Source organism: Muscardinus avellanarius (genome assembly GCF_963383645.1).
Source record: "Muscardinus avellanarius genome assembly, chromosome: 6".
NCBI classification, from domain to species: Eukaryota; Metazoa; Chordata; class Mammalia; order Rodentia; family Gliridae; genus Muscardinus; species Muscardinus avellanarius.
In genome coordinates this window covers 13,986,674-14,010,873 of record NC_137791.1, presented here as the reverse complement: position 1 = coordinate 14,010,873, position 24,200 = coordinate 13,986,674, and the positions used below count along the sequence as shown (strand labels likewise).

At 44.4% G+C, this 24,200-nt stretch overlaps 1 protein-coding gene across 2 annotated transcripts in view; it reads left to right on the top strand.

Annotated features, from left to right (window-relative positions):
• TBC1D9 (TBC1 domain family member 9) overlaps positions 1–19,316 on the top strand; it is a gene marked incomplete at both ends in the record, with an annotated part of 113,907 nt that extends 94,591 nt beyond the window's left edge. For both annotated transcript variants that reach the window (XM_080697371.1, XM_080697370.1), the window contains 8 exons: positions 6,458–6,556; positions 6,736–6,804; positions 10,622–10,862; positions 14,191–14,256; positions 15,023–15,109; positions 16,851–16,925; positions 17,018–17,121; positions 18,609–19,316. In XM_080697371.1, coding sequence (XP_080553497.1) covers positions 6,458–6,556; positions 6,736–6,804; positions 10,622–10,862; positions 14,191–14,256; positions 15,023–15,109; positions 16,851–16,925; positions 17,018–17,121; positions 18,609–19,316 — 1,449 coding nt within the window. The remainder of the gene's footprint in view (positions 1–6,457; positions 6,557–6,735; positions 6,805–10,621; positions 10,863–14,190; positions 14,257–15,022; positions 15,110–16,850; positions 16,926–17,017; positions 17,122–18,608) is intronic.
• Positions 19,317–24,200: the final 4,884 nt, after the last annotated feature.

Sequence of the window (24,200 nt, the reverse complement as noted above, 5' to 3'; positions counted from 1 at the left end):
CGCTGATGAAGAAGCTGAGGGTCATCAGTTTGGGAAATTTCCATGTAATCTGGAGCTGCCCCCATTCCTGGCTACACACCTGTGTTTTTTCTACAAACCCTGCGGTCAAAGGAGTATCTCCTTGATACAGACCAACCCTGGCATCGATGGTGTAGAATTAAAGGAAACGCTCTAGAGCCCAGATCCCCATGCCTGTGGGGTCATGCACCGAGAGACAGGTGGCAGGTGGCATCAGCAGGTACGGGTGGTGGTTCAGGAACCAGGCTGCTAGGACCTGCCAGAGTCGGCAGCTTCTCTGTCAGAAGTGAGGAACAACCGTCCAGACTTTTAAAATAGTTAAGGTTGAAATTCTTGATTTTTCTTGAATTGCCCTACTTCTGGGCCCAGGACTACATAATGTCAGCTTGCAGTTGCTGGGGGTTTTGTTCTTGTTGGTGTTGTTGTTGGTGGTGGTGGTGGGTGTATGTGTGTGTGTGCTATTGGAGACTGAACCCAGGGGCATTCTACCTCCGAGCTACGCCCGCAGCCCTGCTTTATTCTTTATTTTGAAACAGGGTCTCCCTAAGTTGTGGAAGACCTCCCAAGTTGCTGAGGCTGATCTTGAACCTGCGATTCTCTTGTCTCAGCTCCTAAGTCCTGGGATTATAATCATGTGCTACCATGCCCAGCCAGCTTCTGCTTTAGAGCAATTTATAAAAAATAAATCCTGGGTAAAAATAAAATAACACAGAACAATGTGTGTAGAATCTTCTCAGACTTATCAGAATTAAGGATCACAAGCCAGAGATGTGATGATGTCATTATTCCCTTTTGAAAGGTCAAAGAACTGCAGCTTAGAGAGGTGAAGTCACTCACCCAGGTGTCCCGGAGCTGGAACTAGGATTCAGACCCCAAGTCTGTCTGTTTCCAGTATGTTCTCCTCCTTTCTTTTTTTTTTTTTCTTTTCCTTTTTCTTTTTGTCTTTTTGTCTTTTTTTTTTTTTTTTTGGCACTAGGGATGAAACCAGAGGCGTTCTATCTCTAAGCCACGCCCCCATTCCAATTCTATTTCTTATTTGGAAATGGAGTCTCACTAGGTTGCTGAGAGCCTTGCTGAATTGCCATGACTGGCTTTGAACCTGAAATCCTCCTGTCTCGGCCTTATAAACTGGGATTGTAAACATGTGCCACCACACCTGGCTTCCTTATTTCTTTCTTGTTTGTTTGTTTGTTTGTTTGTTTTGGTGTTGGGGATTGAGCCTCCCAGGGCCATTCTATCTCTAAGCTATACCTCCAACCTTATTTTGATTTTTTTTTTTTTTTTTTTTTGGTGGTACTGGGGATGGAACCCTTCTACCTCCGGGCTACACTCTCAGACCTATTTTATATTTTTATTTGGAAACAGGGAACAGGGTCTCTTAAGCCAGCGTGGCTGGCTTCGAACCTGTGATCCTCCTGTCTCCACCTCCCAAGTGCAGGGATTATAAGCATGCATCACCACACCCAGCTTGATTTTCATTTTAAAATGGGGTCTCGCTAAGTTGTTGTTGTTGAGGGCCTCACTAAGTTGCTGAGGCTGGCCTTGAACCTGTGATCCTCCTTTTTCAGCCTCTCAAATACTGGTATGACAGATGAGTGTCATAATGCCTGGCTTTTCCTTATTTCTTATATTTTAGCATGCTTAACCTATAACTCACAGTCAACGCACACAGAATGTTTTACACTGAAGTTGTCAAAGATGGTTTTTGTAATTTCCATATTTATGTTGTGTGATAATAGCTCCTCTGGACCTTTTTATAAGCAAAAGACCTCAAAAGATATGATACCTTGAGGAGCATAAAACACTACATTAAGATATAAAATATGGACCTGCTTTCTGGGAAATAGTTGTGAGAGTGTTTCATAGTATGAATATAGTCCTGAGTTGAGGTTTCTAGAAAAATCACAGTACAACTTCTCCTGCCTCCTTGCCCTCCTTTCTCCTCCTGAACATCTTGTCCCCTCTCAGAACATGAATTCACACAGACGGATGCCACCTCCCTGGAAAAAGGCCGGTGGGCTTGGGGGAGGCTCCTCCAGGTGGACTTGATAATCCCCCTTCTGTGTCTCCGTCTCCCCTCCTTAGGCTTTTCTGTAAGTTCAAAGACTCACATTTCATCGGCTTTTCCCATCTACTCTACCAAGGCAAAACTTTCTTTACTGTCTTAGCTATTTGGAGGCTTTCTGGTTAAAGAAAGGTCTCTCCGGTGTAGGTGTGCTCAGCCCCCTGGCTAACAGTACTGACCTCCATTCTACATACCAGAAAAATAAGTGCCCCACAAATGAAGAAACACTAAGAGACATGTGTGAGCATAATTGGGATGGCCTTGTTTTATCTAAAAACAGAAATAAACCATAGACTTCGGATATCAGAAACGATGTCCTCTCTTTGTTTCAGTCGGTTTCCTGGGATAGACAAACTCTTTGAGATCATTCTTTGGGCCTGTGGACTAAATGGAAGTTTTGGGGGTTTTTTGTAACTTTTTTTTTTTTCCTACTGGGGATGGAACCCAGGGACATTCTACCTCCAAGCTATAGCACCAGTCCTATTTTTTATTCTTTATTTTGAAACAGGGTCTCACTGAGTTGCAAAGAGCCTCACTAAATAACTGGGACTATCCACAGTGGCCATCTTCCTGTATCAGCCTCCCAAATGCTGGACTTACAAGTGTGCGCCACCATGCCCGGCTCAGTTGTAACATCTGAATATTCATGCTCTTTCGAGAAGATTTCGAAGGCAGAAATCTGCTGTGCTTGATTGAGCTTGTCCCTCGTGGCCTCTGTTAAAGATCTACATCTGTTCTCCATCCATCCATCTTCCTAGTTACACAGGGCGATCTGCAAAGGCTAAAGTAAATCTCAAAGTGAATGCCCAGCTTGGGCAGGGCAACTTTGTTCTATTGGGAAATGACGGCGGAGGGGTTGGGGGTTAGCTTAGTGGTAGAGCTCTCGCTTTGCAAGCATGATGAGGCCCTGGTTTTGATCCCCAGCACGGGGGGTGGGGGGGAGTTTTGATTTTGAAGTCATGATGGTGGCACTGGAGTGGCCAGGTAAGACAGCCTGAGACCATCTTGTCTCCACCTTCTTCCTCTATCGTTGGGGTTGTTGGACCTCAGCAGACAGGTTGGATGAGGTGCTCAGAAATGGAGGGTTGCACACCTCTCAGTAGCCAGAGGGACCAAAGGCAAAAATTGTCTGCATTGAAAATTGCCTTTCTGCCAGGCATGGTGGCGCACACTTGTAATCTCAGCGCTTGGGAGGCTGAGACAGGAGGATCGCACAGGTTTGAAACCAGCCTCAGTTACTTAGTGAGGCTCTCAGCAACTTTGTGAGACCCTGTTTCTAATAAAATATAAAAATAGGTCTGGGAGTATAGCCCAGAGGTAGAAAGTCCCTGGATTCCATCCCTAGTACCACCAAAAGAAAAAAAGAAAAAGAGAAAATTGCCTTTCTGCTCATCAAGATGTTGGGAATTAGATTGGAAAATGGGAATCAGGCCACAAAAGCATTCAGATGAAAATTGAATTGGAAAAGAGACATAAATGAAAGTGAGTAACTTTGTTTATTATTTGAGGAAGGGGAGATTTTAGAAAATTAAAATAATCAGAGGCCCCCTCACTCCTAGCACTAAATTCTACTTATTGGGGAAAATGATTATTGTGACCTTAGTGGATTAGTTCTTCTCAGGGGAACAGAATGTGCCCTGCCAGAAAAACGCCCTGCATCCAGACATTATCCTTTGAGTACTGGGAGATATTGGCCACAGGATAGACTGAGCCACTTTTGCCTGTCCCGTTTTTAGAGTTTTATTCAGTCAATGTTCCTCAGATGTGGGGGACAAATCCCCCAAGTTGTTCTCATGGCTTGGCTTTCCCTTAGAAACCTTCCAGAAATCACAGGCAGGAACTTAGCATCCTTAGTTTCCTTGGAGATGGACACCATTCTCTTCAAGCCGAAGGACCATTGTGTGCTGTCTGTGGTGAGTTGCAGACACCTGCCTGGCCAAGGGAGTGGTCCTGCCTAATGTGTAGAAGCAGCCACTTCTGATAGAGGAACGGATGTCAGCCAAATGACAAATGCACAGAGCTCTTTGAACATCAGGCTGGAGAGGGAATAGTTCTTTTACTCGAGCAATTCCTAAGCCAGTGTTTAACAGTAGTTACTATTATCAGTATATCTGGAATCTCTAACGGCCTTTCTGTAAGTGTAGCTTGCAGAAGAAACCGAGAGTCAGAAGACCACACGAAACTGGCCAGCCCCATCGCTGCTAGTGAAAGGACATGAATTAGGATCAGACTTTGTGCTGTTCTACTGAGAGGTGAGGAAGACCTTCTGCCTGTGAGAGTAGAGTGTAGGTCGTAGAGTCATGAAGCTACTGTCTGGCTCAGACAACTTGGAGCTCGGGGGAGCTGGTTGAAACTCTCCAACCTTGATTTGTCCCATGTATAAAATGGAGGTGGCCGTTCTGACTCACGAAGGTCATTGTAAGGACAAATGGGAAGGCCTGTGAGTGTCCCCGACAGTGGCACATGCCATAAAGTTTTATTCCTTCTGCCTCTAGCTAGAGTTTTTTGTTGCTCAAACTATGGCCCAGTTTGAAGAAAGCCCAATCCTCCATCATTAGGCACAGACTTTGCAAGGTATGCTTACTGGGCTTTTGTTAGGGTCAAAAGACTTGCCTTCCTGGGTGCTTTTTTTTTTTCCCCAGCCAAATATTTAGCCCCAGAGTTAATAAATGGAATTATTTTAATCATTAATGCTGGCTCTTAACAACTTCTAAATTCAGCCATTCAGTGGAAATAAATAATAAATCTTTCTTGGCAAAAAGAACTTGAACAACTATGGAGACGAGAAGGTTCTTCCATAGTCTGCATTTTTTTAGGTCAAGCCCCACTCCCTGCTTTACTGGTGGCAAATCAGCTGGCCAGGGCCAAAGATATCAGTGTATTCTTCTTCTGGTTATCAGCAAGAAATGCTCACGTCAAACTCAACTCCCTGGACGAGTGCTTTCAAAACAAAGAGAAAGTAAATTGCACTAAGCAGGCATTGCTCTCTGCTGTAATCCCAACTTGGGGTGACATATTTCCAAATAGGATCCACCACACAGATAAGTCTGTAGAGTGGTGCAGTTTATAGGATTGCCAGATAAAGTATAGAACTAAGGTTGGCTGGGCCACACTGATTGTATAAAGTTAGTCATTGATTGCCTAAAATTCTAATCTAGCTGGATTTCCTATGCCCTCCGTTTCTATTTGCCGTATCCGATATCCCTAGCCACTAGTGGGGCCTCTGCTGGGGTGTGCAGCAAGTCAGAGACTAGAAGTGCTAGGTGGTCTTCCAGGGATGGAGCGCTCCTTCCAAAACCAAAGTCAGATGGTAGTGAGCCTCTGCTTGAAACTCCAGGGGCTTTCCATCTCACTCAGGGTCGACTGCCAAGGCCAGCAAGCCCTACATGCTCTCCAGTATACTTTTCTTGGGGCATATAATTAGAAATGGGATTTCTGGATCATAGAAATACATCTGTTCAGTTTTAGTAGATATTGCCAGACAGATTTCTGAAACATATGCACACTTGATACTGCAAGACCCCAGTACATCAGAGTTCCGGTTGCACCTCGTCCTTGCCAACACTTGATATTGTCCGTCGACTTTTCCTTTATCCTTTGGTGTAGTTTTCCATTGCAGCCGTTGCTTCTATAGGTGAAGCTGCATGTGTTAAGCAGAGTTCTTTTGTTTTTCTTTTGTGTCACTAAGAGATTTAACCTTACATGCTCCTTCTTGCAGAGAGGAAGATTCACTTGGCTTTTTAGAATTAAGCTCAACAAATATGCAGGCAGGGTCAGCATCTAGGACTCTGAAGTGATGCCTACTTCACAGCCTCTGCCACCCGGAGACAGACTGTGGATTTCCAGACTCGATGGACAAATGCTTTTGATGGGAGCCTCACACAAACATTTCTCCCAACCTCCTAGTCTAATAATCACATTTAAATTAGATACGCTTTTCCTTCTTGTCAAGAAAATTCTTCTTAAAGCATTTTTTTTCACATATAGATTTATTTGTCATCTTGGTCCTGAGGAATGAACTTGACCAAATTATGTACATGCCTGTACAAATATGTAATAGTAGAGTCCACTATTATCTATAATCATATAAAGAAAAAGCTATAAAAATAAGTATTAATTATCCTGGTGAACTATCGACTTGAGGCAGATACTTTAGCCTTAGAAATTTTGCTCAATTGGTCACATAATGAGAATTTTCAGGTAATTATTTATAATCCCTAAACAGCTGTACAATAATAAATAAAAGTACAGTCCAGGTTGCCTGGCATGTGACAAGTTACTATGTGTGTCACAAATGTTTCAGCTAATGTGCAGATTTGAAGCTGCATGCCTTAGCAGATTTTTTTCAGAAATATTAATATTGCTCCTTTCCAGAAATTTGGAACTATCCGGGCAGACTTAATTGAGCAGATGAGATTTAAACAAAGACTGAAAGTGATCCAGACGCTGGAAGACACAACGAAGCGCAACGTGGTGAGTCCTTTGACGGACAGCAGGGACCTTCCCTCTCCATCCATCTCCGCTCCGGCAGCTCATAAATCCCCGCCTGACAGAACCCAAGAGGACTTAGAAGGAGAAAATTAAGGACTTTCCCAACATGACATTTTTTTTTTTACTTTCAATTTTTTTCACTGTGCTGCTTCTCTTTATAGGTACGAACCATCGTGACAGAAACTTCCTTCACCATTGATGAGCTGGAAGAACTGTATGCTCTTTTCAAGGTGAGTTTCAAAGGAAAATCATGCCCACTCAGAGGAATAAAAGAGTTCCCCTTAATAACAGAGTGAGTTCTTTATTGTTCTGTAAAATTGTTAAGGAATGGCCTGGGTCTCCACAAGTACACCCAGGGAGACGGAGCGGCTGAGAGGATGACACTGCAGCACTTGGTAGGAAAAACAAACATCTTATCACTAGTTTTAAATTGATGTCTTCACTCTTCATATAGTATTGTAGCTGTTTGCTTAAACCTAAGGAAAACAAGGTTATTGCTTTCTAGTATTCTCTTAGAACAATGCTGAATTTAAATTCTTCCTGAGGTTCTTGGAAATTATAATTTCCTAAATTAGTATGTAGCTAACCCTTAAGAAAAGATAACAGGTAGCTAGAATAAGAAAGATACGGTTTATATGTCTAAGAAAAAGTATCACTGGTTAAATATCTGTTGATTTCTACTCAAATTGAGCTTCTACCAGTATTGATCCTTCATAAGACAATATGTTGTCAACTAAAGCAATGTGTATATATATATATTTTTTTTTGGGGGGGGGTACTGGGGGTGGAACCCAGAGGCTTCCTACCTCCAGGCTATACTCCCAGACCTATTTTATATTTTTTTTGGAAACAGGGTCTCACTAAGTTGCCAAGAGCCTCACTAAGTAAGTAAGTAGCTGAGACTGGCTTCGAACCTGTGCGATCCTCCTGTCTCAGCTTCCCAAGCGAGGGGATTACAAGTGTGTGCCACCACACTCGGCTTTATATTTTTTTCTTATAGAAAAAATATTTTTGTCATAAGCATCATTTTTTAATTTTTTAGTGTTGGGGATTGAACACAGGTGCATTCTACCTGTGAGCTACATCTCCAGTCCTACTTATTTTATTTTATTTTTGTGGAACTGGGGATTAAACCCAGGGGCATTCTGCCTCCAAGCTATACCCCAGTCCTATTTTTTTATTCTTTATTTTGAAATGGGATCTCATTAAGTTGCAGAGGGCCTCACTAAGTTGTCGAGGTTGGCCATGAACCTGCAATCCTCCTTTCTCAGCCTTCCAAGTACTGGGATTACAGGCATGTGCCACCATGCCCGGCTTCATAAGTATCATTAACAGCACACGTTATTGACAAGAAAAAATACCTAAAATATGCCTTTGATGCAAGGACCAGTTTCATCACAGTCTCTGGTTTATAATAAGAACTGAATTTGGCCATTCTGAGTGGTGTAAAGATAGTACAAGAAAAAGCATAGAGTAGAAAACATAAACATCAGGATCAAACACGCATAGCTCTTAGAGGCGGATAGCTTTGGCTTGGGGGTTTTCACTTAGTCCCACTTGCTTGTTGACCACTAGAGGGCACCACAATCTTATTTTTTGCTGTTTGGCTGGTGCCTGGAAAAGTTCCCTTCCCTAGCAGGTGTGTTGAATTGATAATACATTGGCAGTGAATCATCCATATAGGCTAGTCCCTGCATTCTATGGAGGAGGCCAAGAAAGACTGAGGTGTCCTAGGCTTCGTAGCCAGTTAATATTGTGCTTTGTGCAGCAGCTGCATTAGCAGCCCCCGCCGGCCTGTGTTCAGCCCCCCGGGGTGGCCTCTGGATCCTGCACCAGCTCAGTAATGTTTTATTTATACATGTGAGGCACCCATAGATAACTACTCAGTGTCTTTCTTAGCTATAAGGAAAAGATCCCTCTGTTTCTCAAAGGAAACATGATGATCCAACCAGGAGCAGATTTAAAGGGATGTTGAACACCAGCAGAATCTGCTTCCCAAGGGGTCAGACGAGGATGCTGGGAAAGTAAACAGAAGCCCAAGTAGCTCCTGAAGACATCATGACCAGGAACAGGAAAGAGATGGGGTATGAAAGCAGAAAGAGGAGGCAGACCCCGGGACACGGGGAGGAAGAGGACCAGGACTGTTAGTGCAGAATCTCCAGATCCTGAGACCACTGGAGAATCATCTCACCCAGAGGTCACAGCACCCCTTGACCTTCGCACCTCTAGGCTTGCCATCCGAACCTGAGACTGCGCCCGGAGGAGACGAGCTTTTCTAATACCCAAGCTCCCCACATCCACTGAGCACCCAAAAAGAAAACTCAGGACTTGGTTGGTGCCAGAGCTGGGAGGAGGTCTCTGACAATAGGGGACCCAAAAATAAAAGCGTCAGTGACAGTGCTTTCTTGAGTCTTTGAACACTTTGATTGGCTTTAGTTCATATTCACAAACATTTATCAAATCGTCACTGTGTGCCTGGTACCCTGCCACATTCATAGCCCTTAAAAAAAAAAAAAAAAAGTCTATCTATCTCTGGGTGTTTTCCTACAAGTACAGAGGAATGGTTCAGTTCCCTACCCAAGACGCTTACTTCTTAGGCTTTAGAGTGAAACTTGGGAGGGAAGATAGAAGGCTGCACCCCATGGCAGATTTGATGGAAGATGCGGTTCAGGGCCCTTTAGCGTTGACTTATCTTTAACCTTCAAATCGCCCCTTTCCTTTGACCTCTGGGCTCCTCGTCCCCAAATGATGGCTGGTGGGGTCTCATCGAGGAGGAAGGGGGATGACCTGCATGGAGTGTTTTTCTCCTGAAAGTCACGACCGTGGCAGAGGCTCCTGTACCAAATCCAGATCCGACTTGGAGTAACTCAGCGCTCAGTTAGGGGAAATGCTTTGGGAAGCCGTCATCCACTGATACGGCTCAGCAAGACGGGACCGCGCTATTCCATCCACAGATGGAGCTCAGAGTCCGGCTCTGCCCAGCAGGCCTGTGGCCTTGCACCTGGCTCCCTCTGTGACATCCGCTTGCCCTGAACGATGTAGTCCAAGACCCTGGGGAGCTTTTACACTTTTTTCCTTTCCTCTGCCAAGGCTGCTTTGCAAAAACAAACGAACAAACAAACACATACCTGACTGCTTTGCTTTCTACCTCCTTCCTCCTCCCAACGTTTTTTGTTTTTGTTTTGTTTTGTTTTTTAGCTTATTCACTGCCTTTCCCAGTAAGCAATGGTGCTTGCTCTAGATATCGGCTGCCTTTGCACCATTTGTGAACAAGAGCAGAATTAAAGTGCGCATGCTCAGGACTGACTCCCCGCTTTCTCAGAAGCCCCTTGCAAAGGGAAAAGATCTGTTTGAAGAGCGCCCTTTTCTCTATCACAACTTGTATACCTAGGCTAATGTTGATGGATTCAGATAGTACAGAGGGAATAAAATAAAAATAGAGTCCTCTGTGTGCTCCTCTGATCTCCCCAGTGCCCCCAGAGCTAGTGGTAAATGTCTACATGGGGATGGTATCCTTCAAGACTTTTCTTTTTTTTTTTTTCTTTACTCTTTTTTTTTTTTTTTTCAGTACTGGGGATGGAACCCAAGGGCACTCTACCTCTGAGCTACACCCTCCAGCCCTGTTTTTTATTCTTTATTTTGAAACAGGGTCTCACTGAGTTGCAAGGGACCTCACTAAGTAGCTGAGGCTGTCCACAAACTGATCCTCCTGTCTCAACCTCCCAAATGCTGGGATTACAAGTGTGTGGCACCACACCTGGCTCCTTCCAAAATTTTCTACCATGCACTTTATCTCTGTGAACTTCCTATAATGAATGTCCCCTCCCCGCTCAGAGCCACATGACTTGGTGAATAAAGGGGCTGCCATCTTTCTAAGGACTGGATTAGGAAGTCACTATTTCTCCACCATAGTGGTTCCTATGCTAGTCATTTTTTCTAGATGTATCACAGATGTCTAAGTGGGAAGACTAGACACTTGTAGGTTGAATACTGTGTGACCGGGGAGCCATGCAAAGCTGGGGTTCCATCCTGTTCATCTTTTTCCAGGCAGAACATCTAACCAGCTGCTACTGGGGCGGGAGCAGCAACGCGCTGGACCGGCACGACCCCAGCCTACCTTACCTGGAGCAGTACCGCATCGACTTTGAGCAGTTCAAGGGGATGTTTGTTCTTCTCTTCCCCTGGGCGTGTGGCACACACTCTGACGTGCTGGCCTCCCGCCTGTTCCAGCTGTTGGACGAAAACGGGGACTCCCTGATTAACTTCCGGGAGTTCGTCGCTGGCCTAAGTAAGGAGGGATGCTATTGCCTGAGCCTGAGTTGGGTCGGGGACGGGGATGACAGGGCGGGAGAGGGCAGAGAAGCGCGGAGGCGGTGTGCAAACTGATTGTAACATTTGCTTTCACTTAATGGCTGCATGATACAGAGAAATCTTTGCCTGCTACATCTGCCCAAGTTCAAAATCTGAAAATGCTCAAGACAATAAAATAGACACGGACACTGAAGCCACCGTCGAAGATAGATAGGGTCACTAGGAAAAAAGGATGCCTGGGTGATGGGTCACTCTTCTCTGACAAAAAAGACTTTGCTTTTATTTGATTTGATATATAATTATATTTTATATAATTTTATTACATCTGATTTCATAATCTTTCTTTTAAGAACACTGACATTTTTATCCAGTACTGGGGATTGAATCTACCTCCGTGGTACACCTCCAGCCCTATTTTTTTATTCTTTATTTTGAAACATGGTCTTACTAAGTTGCAGAGGGCCTCTCTAAGTAGCTGAGGCTGGCCACAAATCTAGGTCCTCCTGTCTCAGCCTTCCAAGTACTGGGATTACACGTGTGCGCCACCACGCTGGCCTGCAAGATACTTTTCATGGCGGTCTGAAAACCCACCATAGCTCTGCAGTCTAAATGGAAGTCTTCTATATTTATTTCCCTGGGACGGGAGACTGTCCATCAAGAACACACCTACCCCTTCTCTGCCGCTCGGCAGCAGCGTTGGAATCTCTGCCTGTCACTTTTGTCTTTTTTGTTTGTTTTTTTGGTGGTACTGGGGTGGAACCCAGAGGCTTTCTACCTCCAGGCTATACTCCCAGACCTATTTTATACTTTATTTGGAAACAGGGTCTCACTAAGTTGCTGAGAGCCTCACTAAGTAGCTGAGGCTGGCTTCGAACCCGCGCGATCCTCCTGTCCCAGCCTCCCAAGCGCGGGGATTACAAGCGTGTGCCACCACGCCCGGCTTTTTGCCTGTCACTCTTGCTGCCTGACTTGCTTCCTCGTTCTATTCTTACTGGATTATGTTCCATTTATAACTAGACAGAAAAGCTCTGTGATATTAGAGCTTGGCCCACTTGAGGTAAGGTTGTGGATATACCAGGCATTGTGATTATGTCAGGCTGCCGGAATGAAGTAAGAAGGATTTTACTTTATTTATTTTTCATTTTATGTTACTCTAATCGTGCCAACCTGTGACCTTGGACCACATAATTTAAATGCTATGTCCAAGGAAAGCTGAAAGGATGGGCGTAGAGCCAGCGACTGCCCCAACGAGCGCCGTGACTCTATAAGAGTAATGTCTGGGAGGCTTGACGGTCAGAGGGAGCCAGAAGTGTTTGAAATGGAAAGATCATCTTAGGCTTAGAAAAAAAAAGTATAAAGCAATTGTGTAAAGAACGAGCCTTCATCTAGGGCAGGTGCTGTTGCAAGGACTGAGAACCCATATTGTATCACTTAATCCAAATGACAGCCCTGACATTCATACTGGTTCAAGCCAGTCAGGCACGCCCCAGTGGTTCACGTGCATTCAATTTGTCTAAAGGCACTCAGCTACAAACTTTGTGTTGGAGTCCAGGCAGCCTAGAGGCAAAATTTGTAGTGTGACTATTACCCACCTTGCTTCTGGCTACTGTAGCAAAATATCCTAGACCAGGAAGTTTGGAAACAACAGAATCATTGCCCGCTGTTCTAAAGTCTGGGATGTCTAAGATCAAAGTAGCCGTAGATTCTGTTTCTTTGGGGAGCCTGTCCCTCATAGGGGGCTCCTTCTGTGTGCTCCCGTGTGGCAGAGGAGGCAATGGGCTCCCTCAAGCCTCTTCCATAAGGACAGTAATCCCGTTCAAAAGACTCCTCGTGACTTAATCACCTCAAAAGAGCTGTTGCGTCCCGGAGTTAAGTTTCAATGCATCGTTCTAGGGGAACACGCACGTTCAAATCACAGCATTACCTCTCCACTTACTATTCCCATAATTCCTATGGCCAGCTAACCATAAGTGAGTTCAGAACAGTGGAGTCACTTGCTGAGATATTAATTTTTAGCTGGTCAATAAATATGGGCTATTACTCTGGACTGAGGGGCACAAGGCATGCTTGCTGGCCCCAAGATACAAACAATGGCCGTCTGTCTCAAAATCTTACCCTTTAAGGGGAAGTATTCGCGCACCCTCTCCTGAGAGAGACTGGTGGAGAATAGGAAAGGGTATACAAGCCATGTCATATAAGAAAGTCAGGCATGGTGGCACACACTTGTAATCCTAGTACTTGAGAGGCTGAAACCGGAGGATCACAGGTTCGCGGCCAGCCTCACCTACTTAGTGAGGCCCTCTGCAATTTAGTGAGACCCTGTTTCAAAATAAAGAATAAAACCGGGTGTGATGGCGCACGCTTGTAATCCCCGCGCCTGGGAGGTGGAGACAGGAGGATCGTGCTGGTTCGAAGCCAACTGCGCTGGCTTAAGAGACCCTGTTTCCAAATAAAAATATAAAAAATAGGTCTGAGAGTGTAGCCCGGAGGTAGAAGGGCTTCCAGGAACCCCAGTACCACCAAGATGATGATTAATAATAATAATAATAATAATAATAATGAATTTTAAAAATCGACCTGGGGTGTAGTTCAGAGGTAGAATGCCCCTGGGTTCCATCCCCAGTTACCACAAAAGAAAAAAAATAAATGAAAGATAGCCTTTCGTGTCCCTTCCAGCCCAGATTCTGTGATTCCTTTTTTCCCAAAATCTGATTTTTCTTTAACAAGGCACTCTGAGAATATAGATTTACGAAGGATTTTCTGGTGCCAAGAATAAATATAAACTTTAAAGGGAAATATAACGGGATTCCTTTGATTGAAGCTGCGGTGATTTAAACGGCAGCCATGTTAGAAAAAATTAAAATGAGACATTTAGGAGAACTCAAAATGACTAAACAGGATTTCTAAGCTGAGTATTCTGAAGCGATCTCACATGTATTTTGAGGTGATCTCTGAACTCTCGTGGTCACGTAGGGTGTTGAGACCTGATTAACATGATACGCCTTGTTAATTAAGCTTTTGTACATCAGACACTATGCCCAGGGTTTGGTATGTATTAGAACACTTAGTTCTTACATATCATAGAGTCCCCTGATGTCAAGATCATTGGTAGAGTCTTCTCTCACCTCACAGAGGGGAAACTGGGGTACAGAGAGACCAACTCGCCCGTGGCACATAGTAGGTACCCAGGATTTGAAACCAAGCCTCCTGCTTCCAGAGCGATTCACACAAACAGGTTCCAGCTTCCCCTTCTATCACATGAGGTCTACGGGACGCATCTCACACTGATGCTGTGTGACTTCCAGGTGCTGCCTGTCACGGGGACCTCACAGAGAAGCTCAAACTCCTGTACAAAATGCACGTTTTGCCTGGTAAGTGAGCTGTGGAGAGCAGCGCTGTTTCCAGTAACCAGGACCTGGCTTGAGATCTCTTTTTAGAGTAAACCATTTGCCTCTTTTCCGTATGCAAGATCATTGGTCACTAAGGACAAACTTATTAGTGATGATTCACATAAGTTCCTGCAGCAGCATGTACTGATTTAATGGCCATTGGGAGGTATGAATTGTCCTAACAGAAAACAGCACGGGAGTCTGAAAGAGAAATCTGGTCGCACATGGGATACAAGAATTAGGAGATAAAATGATCCTCGAAGGCACCGAGAGGCTGAGTCCGAGGACAACTGTTTTAGCAGTGCCGAGAATAAATAGGCATGATGGTGAAGCGCTGTGTTCAGTTTTCAACAAAGCTGGTCTGAGCTGGGATAAATCTAGCAAATACTTGAAAAAATAATGAGAGAGATTGGGTAGAAAGAGGGTAAGCTTCAGATCTGTGGGTTTCCTTTAGAGCACGGGGTGTCCTAAAATTGGTTTGGAAAGCATCATCCCATACAATTTGGGAAATTCTTCGTAAAAAGTAAAATGTAAAGAAACCCTTGGCATGGGGTTGCTCAATTAAGATCGGGTTAGAAAGCCCCACCAAGGTGTTAGGGACAGTAGGCCTGCCAGGCCTCGATTATGTGCCCCAGCTTACTTTTATAATTTGTTTTTTCATCCTCCCTGTTATTTTTCCAAATAATTAAAACACGCTTTCAATGATTCACTACCCTGCAGGTATGAGAATGTTCTTTTTCCTTTCCAGAGCCATCCTCCGATCAAGATGAGCCAGATTCCGCTTTCGAAGCCACTCAGTATTTCTTTGAAGATATCACCCCGGAATGCACACATGGTAGGTGACTTTAACCACCAGGTAGACTGTATTTATCTTTACAGAGCCCTCTGTGGTTGGAAGAAGACTTGCCCCATAGCTAGTCAATTTAAAAGTCGATGGCCCCTGGGGCAAAACCCTTCTCACTGCCTATCTTGTATAGTCCATGAATGCTTTTTTTTTTTTTTTCTATTTTTGAGTGGTGCTTAAACATCACAATTGAAATAATAGTTCTTGCCATGTGGAAAGGATGGAAAATTTAAATGTTAGTGCCTCTAAATAAAGTTTTATTGGCACGCAACCACACTCATCCATTTCCGTATTGCCTGCGGCTATTTTCATACCACAGTGGCAAAAATGAGCAGCTAAAACAGAGACCATATGGCCTTCAAACACTAAAATACAGTGAGCCCCCTGCATCCGTGGGCTCCGCATCCACAGACTAAACCAACAGCTCATTGCAGAGATCCATAAAAAATTGTGTCCAGCCCGATGCGGTGGCACACACTTAGGAGGCTGAGACAGGAGGATCTCGGTCCATGGCCAGCTTCAGCTACTTAGTGAGGCCCTGCTCTGGGGTGGAGATGCTGGAATATACGAGCCGAAATATGAGCTTGTTGCCTCTCTCTCCCTCCCGGACTTCATATGTGGCATGTAGTACACTGTTTTAAGAAGAGAAAATAAAACAGTTGTAAGTGGATTCCTTAAAAATTGTAGTTTTAGCCGGGCGTGGTGGCGCACGCTTGTAATCCCCGCGCTTGGGAGGCGGAGACAGGAGGATCGCGCAGGTTCGGAGCCAGCCGCGCTGGCTTAAGAGACCCTGTTTCCAAATAAAAAAGTATAAAATAGGTCTGGGAGTGTATTCTGGAGGTAGAAGGGCTTCCAGGAACCCCAGTACCACCAAAACAAAAAAAAAAAAAATTGTATTTTGAGCCAGGTGTGGTGACACATGCCTCTAATCCCAGTGCTTGGGAAGCTGAGATGGGAGTATCACAGGTTGGAAGCCAGCCTCAGCAAAACAGGGCAAGGGTGTATCCCTAGTACCCCCCCACACACACACACACAAACAGTCATATTTTTAAAGTGCCAAATTAGGAATCTTGGAAGATTGCATAGCATATCAAAATAGTTTTTATTTTTAAAATACAAAATTTAAATTAAAATCTATACAAACGTAGATTTTAATTTTTTTGTTGGAAAAGTTCCTGATCTTTTGCAAGCCCTGGCCAAAAAAAAGTAAATAAATAAAAAAAATCAATTCCATACATGTGAAATGTATGTGATGATATCACAGAGAGGAAAGAAATCACATTCATTAGAAAAACACCACCTTTTCTTTTTTTTTTTCTTCTTTTTTTTTATTTCTGAAGACAGGAAGTGCCATCACCACTTTTAATTGTACACTGAACCCAGCTGTAAGAAAAAAGTTTGGTGGAGTCCTCCCCCGAGAGACAGGGTTGTCAGATATTATATTGGACCTCCAGTAAAGTTTGAATTTCAGATAAAAACTAAATTTTCTTAGTGTGCGTATATCCCGTGCAATCTTAGGAATAGACTTATGCCCAAAAATAAATAAATAAAATGACCCCTTGGTCATTCCGACAGTCCAACTTAACTGCATGCATGGGTGTTTCGTGTGCTTGCTTGTTCCGTTTACTAACTCAGGCACCTCTACCTAAATGTCCTCTGTCTACGGCAAGTGCTCGGCCTCCATCAGGCCCTACAGCATCCCGCTCTTTCTCTTTTGAATGTGTCTTGGTAGTTGTTGGGCTGGATAGCAGAAGCAAGCAGAGCGCGGATGACGGCTTCGTTACCGTGAGTCTGAAGCCAGACAAAGGTACAGATGTTCTCACCCCTACCCCTCTGCTGGCTGGTGGAGTGCTGGCTTCTGGACCTGCAAACGCTCATTTCTTAACGTTTGGGTTTTAGGGAAGAGGGCAAATTCTCAAGAAAATCGTAACTATCTGAGACTCTGGACTCCGGAAAATAAGTCTAAGTCAAAGAATGCAAAAGACTTACCCAAGTTGAATCAGGTAAGTGCTCAATATTCTAGTTCATTCATTTCTAGCCCTGAAGCTATCTTTTGCAGTCATGCATAAATGTGGGCTAAGTACCAAAAGATAGTGGTAGCTTTGGGCACTTAATTGGTATCTGTTTGAATCTATGTTTTTATGCATCAAAAACATACTCAAGTGAGGCATGGTGGCATATAGGCCTGTAATTCCAGTACTTGGGGGGGGCTGAGACAGGAGGATTGCAGGTTCAAGGCCAGCCTCAGCAACTTAGCAAGACCCTGTTTCAAAACTAAAAAAAAATTAAAAGGGCTAGGGGTGCAACTAAGAAGTAGAATTCCTTTGGGTACAACCCCCAATACCAAAAATAAAAAAAGACACACACATACATACATACATACGCACACACACACAACTAGGAGAAAATAACCTCAGAAAATTCGAACCACAAAATGTTCAGTGTTGAGAACTCATGCGTCTCATCTCAGTCATTAAAAATACCCTTAGATACTCAAATCCATGCTATTTTTACATCACTGTGCTCAGCTAGAAAGATGGCTGACACATGTTTTCCTTAAAAAGCTAAAGTGTAATGAGGGAGAAAAAAAACGCCACGAGTAATTATAGCACAGGGTGAAGATGCTGTTTCCTACTTACCAGCAGGACAGGTAGGCCATCTGTCAGACAGAAGGTATCACTTCTGTCCAGGGAGCGGCGAGGCTGTGTCATGGGAGAGGGTGAGAGGGGCTAACCTTGGAAAAATGTAAATGGGTACCAATGAGTCCAGAGGCAGAAAGAGATGAATGGAGGGTTTCTTTCAGATACTTCATGGAAACAAACAGTTAATGAAGCAAAAGCAGTAAATAGTGACGCTTAACTCTAGGTGACACGCGGATGGAGGTTTATTGTTTCATTCTTTTTTAGTTTTGTGCTGCTGGGGACTGAAGCTAGGGCACCCCCCCCCCCGAGCTACACCCCCAGCCCCATTTTATATTTTATTTGGAAACGGGGTCTTGCGAAGTTGCTGAGGCCCTCACTAACGTGCAGAGGCTGGCTTCAAACCTGCGATCCTCCTGTCTCAGCCTCCCAAGTACTGGGGTACAGGGGTGCACCACCACGCTTGGTTTAATATTTCATTCTTTCTGCCTTCTTATGGGTGTCTTAAACTTTCACGTTAAAGTGAGCATGATGTACATCGTAAACATATGAGTCAGTCACTAAGCCCAAACTGAAATTGGAGGAGGGATCGGGAGGGAACGGGGTGGGAATTGGGGAGAGCTAAATGAGCGATGTGTGCGTGTACGCCTCTGCCCTCCTGCACCTCATAGCGATGCACCAGTAAGCTTCTAAGACAAGAAATGCAAATGACAATAAGGAGACGATAAACAACAACGCCCCATTGGTCCCTCAACAGAGGGCTTCCTGGGGACCTTCTGGTCCCGCAACTCTCCTCCTCCTCTCCTCCCTAAGATTTCACCTTCTTTGCGGTTTCCCCAACCTCCTTTCAGGGGCAGTTCATTGAGCTGTGTAAGACGATGTACAACATGTTCAGCGAGGACCCCAACGAGCAGGAGCTGTACCACGCCACAGCGGCGGTGACCAGCCTGTTGCTGGAGATCGGGGAGGTGGGCAAACTCTTCATCGTCCAGCCAGCCAAGGAGGCCGCGGGCAGCGGGCCCCCCTGCCACCAGGCCATGCCCGGAGCCCTCTTCCCCAAGAAGGGACCCAGCCAGCCCTATGCAGTAGAGACCGCAGAGCCGCTCCCGGCCACCGATGGCGAGGAGCACTCCCTGGGCGGGCAGATGGAGGACATTAAGCTGGAGGACTCCTCGCCCCGGGACAATGGGGCCTGCTCCTCCATGCTCATCTCGGACGACGACACCAAGGATGACAGCTCCATGTCCTCGTACTCGGTGCTGAGCGCCGGCTCCCACGAGGAGGACAAGCTGCACTGCGAGGACATCGGAGAGGACACGGTCCTGGTGCGCAGCGGCCAGGGCACGGCCGCGCTGCCCCGCAGCACCAGCCTGGACCGGGACTGGGCCATCACCTTTGAGCAGTTCCTGGCCTCGCTCTTAACCGAGCCAGCGCTGGTGAAGTACTTTGACAAGCCCGTGTGTATGATGGCCAGGATCACCAGTGCAAAAAACATCCGGATGATGGGCAAGCCCCTCGCTTCGGCCAGTGACTACGAAATCTCAGCCCTCTCTGGCTGACACGGGAGGACGGGAGGAACAGGGAGGGCATGGGGCTTTTTTTATGTTCTTTGGTGTCGGGGTTTCTCTTTCTTTTAAATTAAATATTTATTAGTACCTGGCTCGAAGCCTAGTGTTTTCATAATGTAATAAAATGGAAATTGTTGAGAAATATTTAAACACCTCAAGGTAGGTGCAGAACACCTTTGCTGGGGCGGTGGAGGGGGACCCGAATACAGTTTATCCTGTGAATTCCCCAAAAGAGATGAATCTGTCATGGATGTGTGTGTAGCCTAACTTATTAATCTTGCTGTTGAACTAGTGCTGTTTAAAGCTAAATAAGGCAGCGGTCATTTGTGTATTAGGGCTTTTAGAATTAATCTCTAAGGGAAATGAAACATAAAACTTTCCCTAAATGCTCAAGGCATTGTCAGCTGGGGGAAAATCTTATACCACTTTAGCAGGTATTAGAAATATTTTTAAAGATTTGAGATATATTTCATAAAAGTCCTCTGTCCAGAAATCACGGTCAACAGATGTTCCCCATTAAGGGGGAAATATCTAGGGTTCCAAACAAAAATAAAAGTGTAAATTTTTACATGATACTAGAATAACACTCATGTTTGATCAGACTAGAAAAATACCAGGCTGATTTTACACGGGCAAATTGTTCTCATTACGTGAACGGGCCAGAATTCACGAAAAGCGAACTGTCTTCGTTACAAAAATCTGAGCAAAGATTTGGCAGCAAAGGGGGGAGGGCGCAGGATAGGCTGTTCTGATTTGTTTTTGAAAGAGTAAAAGTATTGATGCTTCTGATACTGGATTTTCAGCCTCATGTTATTCACTGCAGATAAAACAAACAAAACAAAACAATGAACCTTACCATTTTCATACACTCCATAGATTCAAGAAATTACACCATGTACTCATATGAACATCTTCCCCTTAAATCCATATAGAGATAATGTACACTGGGGGGAAAAATCCTGCCAGATAACGTTACTAAATGTTTTAAAACAGAAAACTTGTCACTTTATATAAGAGAATAGTATGTTCTATCTATTTCCTGAATGGATGTGGGAATGAAAACTGGCACACCTGCACTTTGAATTCTTGCTTCTTTTTTTTTAATTATTAACATTATTACTGTTATGGTTTTGTTTTTTACAGACACAGATTTTTCCTTCTTGTTGCACCCACAGTCATATTCATGTTTCCTTTGCTTATTCCAAATATTCCTTTCAACACATTCCTTTATTTTATTATACCTTTGTGTCCTTGTTTTAGCTGTTGCTGCTGTAATTTTTTTATTTTGTTTACAGGATGATTTTTAAACTGGCAAATGAAGTAGTGTTAACCTCAAATAGGATAAATGTGAACAAATAAAATACTTGAGATACGGCTTTTTATCTTTGTGCTTGAGTTCTTCCGTAAGGCAATAATGTGATTCAAAAGTTAGGTAGGGGAAATTTTGCCAGGCGACCATTTTGACTGTATAAGCTAATTTTCATAGGCAAATATTCCGAGATAAGAAATATAGAGCCTATGAAATAAGGAAGAGAATTATTATCGGTTATCTAACTTAAAATACTTGTCCTACATAACTGTGTTAGTCAGCTTTTCATCACCGTGACTAAAATATCTGATGAGATCGGCTCAGAAGAGGAAAAGTTTTTATTTTGGCTCAGTTTCAGAGGTCTCAGTCCACGGTGGGCGGGCTCCATTGCTGGGGGCCTGAGATGCATCAGAACATCATGACGGAAGAACATGGTGGAGAAAATCTGCTCACCTCATGTCGTCTGGGAAGCCAAGAGAGACAGAAAGTAGCTAGGGAGATCATAAACCCTTCCCTTCTGAGCACGCCCCCAGTGACCCACTTCCTCCAGCTAGGTCCCGCCCCCAGTACTTCCTTCAGCTGTCAGTGGATTAATCCATCTGGTGGACTGATGAGGTCAGAGCCCTCAGGAACCAATCATTGCCTAAAAGTCCCACTTCTGAACCTTGCTCCACTGGGGACCATACTTTCAACATGAGACTTTGGGGGACATTCCAGATTCAAACCATAACAGTATGTGAGAACAGAAGGAGACTCTTCTGTTTAATCCCGAGCTGTCGCTACAACACCATTTCGTATGTTTTTAATCAAGTAACTAGTCACATATAATTACACATATGTTACCATCTTTTTTTTTTTTTTTTTTTTTTTTGGTGGTACTGGGGTTCCTGGAAGCCCTTCTACCTCCAGGCTATGCTCCCAGACCTATTTTATATTTTTGAAACAGGGTCTCTTACGCCAGCGCGGCTGGCTTCGAACCTGCGCGATCCTCCTGTCTCCGCCTCCCAAGCGCGGGGATTACAAGCGTGCGCCACCACGCCCGGCTATATGTTACCATCTTTAAAAGCATATAAATAGGCCCTCAAGCACCGATTCTGTGAAATCTGATACCACCACCCGCCTCCATCTTACCAAAATTAAGATGGGGTCAGGAAGGGTGAATTTCAATGTGTCACCCTCAGTAAATGAGCCAGCATTTTCTATTATCACTAAGAATGAAGCTGTAGCTGAAAAGCCACTCTGAGCACCTATGTCTGCGTCGTCACGTGGTGCTTATTTGTTTGAGCACGCTGAGTACTTTTCCTACAACAGCAACATACTGTGTAATTGCAAGTTTCAGTGTGTTTGCCTGTAATGGCAGCCTGTGGAGGACCCAAGCCCTTGAGTTGGTATTCTCAGCTCAGTGACCCAGTGGACCTGCCGGCTCCTTCCCTGTGTCCAGCAATCTGGGGAAGTCACTTCACCCTCAGCTTCCAGGAGCAGTTGGTACATTTCAAAAAGCATTTTCTGAAAAAACAAAAAATTTAAATTTCCTGTCTAGTTTTCAATGTCATGTGATGCCTTTTTAGTAACCCCAGAAATTATTCTCTTTGACTTCAATTTATTGTGACTACTCTCTTCTCAGAAAGGTCGCTTTAGACCTAGGCCCTGAGTCTTCCAGGTGAAGTTGTTTTCTTTGCAGATGGGAGACTCAGAGTCTCCATCCTGATGGACTTGGGAGGGCACTCCAGTGAGCCTCCTCTCCCCAAGGCCCTGGACAGTGGCCTTCTGGAGTATGCACATGTGAACACTCAAAGAAAGAGCTCCTTCCCAGGAAAGAAACAAACCACGTGAAGCTTGGATGCCAGGGAAGTGTGTGTACCTGGAGAAGGGGCTGTGCCAGACAAAGCCCTGGACACCATTCCTCCAGTTCTGCTCCAAGTCCCATTCCGGAGAGGAGCGGATAAGCTATGTGGATATGCAACAAAGAGCCGCGGGCAGAAGACTTGTGTACCAGCAGTGGCCACACCCCACCCCAAGGTGACAGGGGCTGGACCCCTGGAGGTGGGCAAAGGCACCTCTGGGTCTCAGTAGAGTGGCCCTGGCCCAGTCTCCAATGCCAGGCTTCATCATTACCAGGCCTGTAGTTACTCTTTAAGCCACAACCTACATGATCTCTCTAAAACTTCAGAGCAACCAGGCCTCCCCTACTTGAAACCTTACACCATCCCAACTTCCTGCATCGTAACAAGCAGACATAGAAGGAAGCTTATAACCAGGCACTGTCTATGTCTCTTCACATTAATTTCTCAGCACTCATTAGTGAAAAAACACCCAGCTACTGCTGTATATTAATTTTTTCCACTTGCTGGTTTTGGCATAGAGTTGATAGCGTCTTTTGCAATACCTATCAAAACCTCTGATATAGCCGGGCAGAGTGGCACCCACTTGTAATCCCAGTACTTGTGAGGCTGAGACATGATTGCAGGTTCAAGACCAGCCTCCGCAACTTAGTGAGACCCTTTTTCAAACTGAAAAGCAAAATAGGGCTGGGGGTGTATCTCGCAGGTAGAATGTTTCCAGGTTCAATCACCAGCAACAAGCACACACACACACACACACGCACACGCACACGCATGCATACACACACACAAACACAAATACACGCACACAATCTATGATGCATAAATCGTGTGATATTTTAATTCTGCTCCCAATTCCTGCTGCAAGTGCAGACCTAAGATTGGAGAATGAGAAACCAAAAGTGTTGGCTTTTAAAGCTTTGGAAGAGAATATAAGCTTGATATAAACCACATGATCAGTACAGAATGCACCAAAAGTCAAAAATGAAACCGTAGCATCTGAATTTGAATGAGACTCCTCTTCAATTTGTGTTGATGTATCAAGTATTTCTAGTACAATACAATATAATTTTTCAGTTCAAGAAGTAAAAGACTATACTTCAGAACAAGAAAAGAAAGTGACACTTAAACTCGCCGGGTCCTCATTGAGGGGATGCTCATTCAAGCTGAGATGGCTGTTTGGAAGAGTCCTTGAAAAAAGGGCCCCAAATCTGGGTTATTTGTTTTATAAAAATGAGAGCATTCATAAAAAAATAAATTAAAAGGATCTGGATCATTTTCCCAGTAGTTATTCTCAGAATAAAAGGAGAAGAAGAAGAAGAAGAAGAAGAAGAAGAAGAAGAAGAAGAAGGAGGAGGAGGAGGAGGAGGAGGAGGAGGAGGAGGAGGAGGAGGAGGAGGAGGAGGAGGAGGAGGAGATGGCTCTTTGCAAATACCTGCTGCTGTGGTATATGTTGAGTTTCTAAGACTTCAGCAAAATATACAACTACAAACTCCTTTGAAAATAAGCTGACAGTTTAATTAATACACACCAGTAGACATGGAGATTTCAGAATCTTCTTTGGGATTCCATTCGCTTTCAAAATAGGCAGGAGGATAAAGAGCTATTTTATTCTATTTATTTATTTATGTGGTGCTGCGCATTGGACCCTGGGGTACTTTACCACTGAGCTACACCCCAACCCTTTTCATGTTTTATTTTGAGACAGGGTCTCCTCTGTGTGCT